Source organism: Cucumis melo, chromosome 6 (assembly GCF_025177605.1).
Source record: "Cucumis melo cultivar AY chromosome 6, USDA_Cmelo_AY_1.0, whole genome shotgun sequence".
In the NCBI taxonomy this organism is placed as follows: Eukaryota; Viridiplantae; Streptophyta; class Magnoliopsida; order Cucurbitales; family Cucurbitaceae; genus Cucumis; species Cucumis melo.
This window is the reverse complement of record NC_066862.1, coordinates 16205462-16209196: the sequence shown is the minus strand read 5'-3', so window position 1 is coordinate 16209196 and position 3735 is coordinate 16205462. Positions and strand designations below refer to the sequence as shown.

The following is a 3735-nucleotide window of genomic DNA, read 5'->3' as shown; positions in this document are numbered from 1 at the left end:
TTGTATACCAATCCTCTTAGGTATAAAAAACTAATAAAAAAATCGTATCTTTCGCGTTCGTTTAGTTTCGTATTAGTTTCAATATATATATCTATAAAAGTTAAAACTTCAAGTATATTATGAATATATCTAATGTGTTATATTGAATTATTGCTATGAATCACATTTTTACTCATTGTTTTTTCTTTTCGTTTTTTTTTTAAATCTTGTGTATCTAATGATTACTTTTCTTATTTAAATTTTAAATAAAATATTTGTATCTTAAATGAAAATAAAATAAAATTAAAAAATAAGATAAAAAATAAAAAATAAAAAAGGAAATAAATGAAAAGAGAAAGGGGAGAAAAAATCTTAACTTCTCATAGGGCGAGTATTGAACACTCGTCCCACTCTCTAGCATTAGATTTCTAATAAGTTTTAAAACTACCTTATTTTAGTATTAAGTTTTCAAAAATGATATATTTTAATAAATCAAAGAAAAGAAAAGAAAAGAAAAGAAAGGACTACAACTACTTTTTATTAATAAAATTTAATAGGTAAAATTCTATATATAAAAATGTAACAATTTACAAAATTAAAAACATTTCTTTACCATATTTATTTATGAACTAGTTTGGTTGATTGATCCCCTCGTTTAAATTTAAAAAATGAAAAAAGGTGGTCACTTTTTTTATATTTTAATCCATGTGGATTTTAATGAACATAAAGAGCAATCCACGTAGGAAAAAGCAAAATCCATTTAAAAGGAGAAGAAAGAAAAAAAGCATCGATAAAAAAGCTTAAAAAGATGTTCCACGTGGCAAGCATCCATTTGAAAACTTAACTACAAAGCTCCCTCCTCTGTTTTCAAAAAATAGCAATGTGTATTTCCATTTTGTATCGCGAGCTCATTGAACCCACATTGAATTCGCTTGTATATTAAACATTTCCCTTCAACAATCCATCCAGCTCAACAAACAAACCCACTTCGTTTTATTCCTCCTCCATTGGAGCCATTTCACAATACCCATGTGGCTTTGTTAGCTTTTTTCCCCTCAATTTCTGGACAACAAAACCAAAATATGGAGTTTCCACATTGGTTTTTAACGGCGGCGGTTCTGGGTTTCGCCTTTCTGGGTTTTGTCCGGACGGATCTGGCATCTGATAGGGCGGCGTTGGTGGGTTTTCGGGCGGCGATGGGTGGCCGGCCCCGATTAGAGTGGAATCTCTCCGATGTATCTCCCTGTTCTTGGGCTGGTGTTAACTGTGACAGGAATGGGGTTTTTGAGCTCCGGCTTCCCGCTATGGGGCTTTCCGGTGAGCTTCCGATGGGGCTTGGGAATTTGACGCAGTTGCAAACTCTTTCTCTAAGGTTTAATGCTCTGTCTGGACGGATTCCGGCGGATTTTGAGAATCTTCGTGGGTTGAGGAATCTTTACTTGCAGGGGAACTTGTTTTCTGGGGAGATTCCGCCGTTTCTGTTTGATTTGCAGAATTTGGTTCGGTTGAACATGGCGGACAACAACTTTACAGGTGAGATTTCATCTGGGTTCAACAATTTGTCCCGTTTGGCTACTCTGTATTTACAGAACAATCGGTTTACTGGAGTTGTTCCTGAGTTAAATCTCACTCTTGAGCAATTTAATGTCTCGTTTAACCAATTGAACGGTTCGATTCCAACGAAGCTCTCTAGTTTTCCGGCTAGTTCTTTCGAGGGGAATTTTCTCTGTGGGGCGCCATTGTTACTCTGTAACTCAACAGCGACCGAGCCCAGTCCAAAGTCGAAGCTCTCCGGTGGGGCGATTGCTGGAATTGTGATTGGTGGCTTGTTTGTTTTGGCGTTGATTTTGGTTGTTTTGATTCTTGTGTGTCAAAGAAAGAGTAAGGAGAAATCGGAGACGAAAGAGGTGGTTCGGTCGAGAGGTGAGGTTGAGGTGCCGGGAGAGAAGACTACGACAGTGGAAGGGAGTAGCGAAAGAATAAACATAGATCATTTGATTGCACCAAAATCATCGACAAAGGGAAGCGAAAGAGATAAGAAATTGGTGTTCTTTGGGAATGTGGGAAATGTGTTTGATTTGGAGGATTTGTTGAGGGCATCGGCAGAAGTCCTTGGGAAGGGGACGTTTGGGACCGCATATAAGGCGACATTGGAGACGGGGATGGTGGTGGCCGTGAAGCGGTTGAAGGAGATGACGGCAGCGGAGAAGGAATTCAGGGAGAAAATGGAGGAGGCGGGGAGGATGAAGAATGAGAATTTGGTCCCTTTTAGAGCTTATTATTACAGCAGAGAGGAAAAGCTTTTGGTTTATGATTACATGCCAATGGGAAGCTTGTCTGCACTTTTACATGGTGAGTTCTTTTACAAGTCCTTCACGTATACTAAAATTCGATAACATGAAAAGTCCGGTCAATCAATTAAGTTTTAATCTAAATAATTGAATGTTTGAATTTGAAATAGGTAGTAGAGAGTCGGGAAGGACTCCTTTGAATTGGGAAGCAAGGTGTGGCATAGCCCTCGGAGTCGGCCGAGGGATTCATTACCTTCACTCTCAAGGCCCTACCATCTCTCACGGCAACATTAAGTCCTCAAACATTCTCCTCACCAGATCATACGAAGCGTGCGTATCCGACTACGGCCTTGCACAACTAGCCATGGCCCCCTCGACTCCAAGTCGTGTTGCTGGGTATCGAGCCCCAGAGGTTACCGATTCTCGAAAGGTATCACATAAAGCAGATGTTTATAGCTTTGGAGTGTTGTTACTGGAGATGCTAACAGGAAAATCTCCTACACATTCTATTTTCCATGAGGAAGCCGTGGATCTTCCTAGATGGGTTCAATCTGTGGTTCAAGAGGAATGGACGGCTGAAGTGTTTGATGAACAACTTCTAAGGTACCAAAATGTTGAAGAGGAAATGGTACAACTCTTGGAACTTGCATTGCAATGCACTGTCCCGTATCCAGATAATCGTCCTGGAATGGATGAGATTGTTGGACGCATTGAAGAACTTTGTCGGACGACCTTGCAAAAGCAGAGCGAGGGGATTGAGAATGATGGAAATAATGGTATTTCCTCACAGTTTCATTCACTAAGCTCACCTCATCCACCATCTGCAGAGTAGGGATGAAGTAAGACTGAAGATAGCAAATCTAGATATATAATAGTTATTTGTTTTTTCATTATCATTATTGGGTTTATTTCTTTCTTTTTTTTTTCGTATAATTCCTCTTTCATTTTTCTCTTATATTATACTTGTAAGTCTTATACGTGTAACTTTTTTTTTTTTTTTTTGACTTCATTTTTCTCTCTTTTACATGGAAAGCTTTGTAAGAGTATTCTTCTGGTAGCAATTCAACACCTTTACCACATAAAAATGTTAGTCACATTTATGAAGAATAAAGGGCCCAAAATAGGTTATTTGATTGTTATTGTGAATTATATGTTACGGAAACATTATAAAATTCTTGATTAGATTTTTTTCTTAAGAACAAAAAAAAAGCATATTTAATTAATCTAAACCTAAATAAATATAATCCATACACATTATATTTAAACGTATAATTCAAGAAAACGTTATTAAACATTTAGAAAAAAAAAACGTTCTAAACTTCTTAATTAGAGAACTTCTCGGACATTTATTTTAGAAAACAATAATCAAAAGTTTGCTTTTTATAAAAAAAAAAACTTCTTCTTTTTTTAAAATTATGAAGGATTCCAACACCTCAAGAATAAAAGCTTGGCAATCAAAAGTTTC

At 36.9% G+C, this 3735-nt stretch overlaps 1 protein-coding gene across 1 annotated transcript; it reads left to right on the top strand.

The window, feature by feature from the left end:
- Nucleotides 1-892: 892 nt before the first annotated feature.
- LOC103496806 (probable inactive receptor kinase RLK902) lies at nucleotides 893-3416 on the top strand. Its single transcript, XM_008458803.3, has 2 exons — nucleotides 893-2331; nucleotides 2441-3416. Exons 1-2 carry the CDS (start codon nucleotides 1062-1064, stop codon nucleotides 3100-3102), a joined length of 1932 nt encoding a protein of 643 aa, XP_008457025.1. The 5' UTR covers nucleotides 893-1061; the 3' UTR covers nucleotides 3103-3416.
- Nucleotides 3417-3735: the final 319 nt, after the last annotated feature.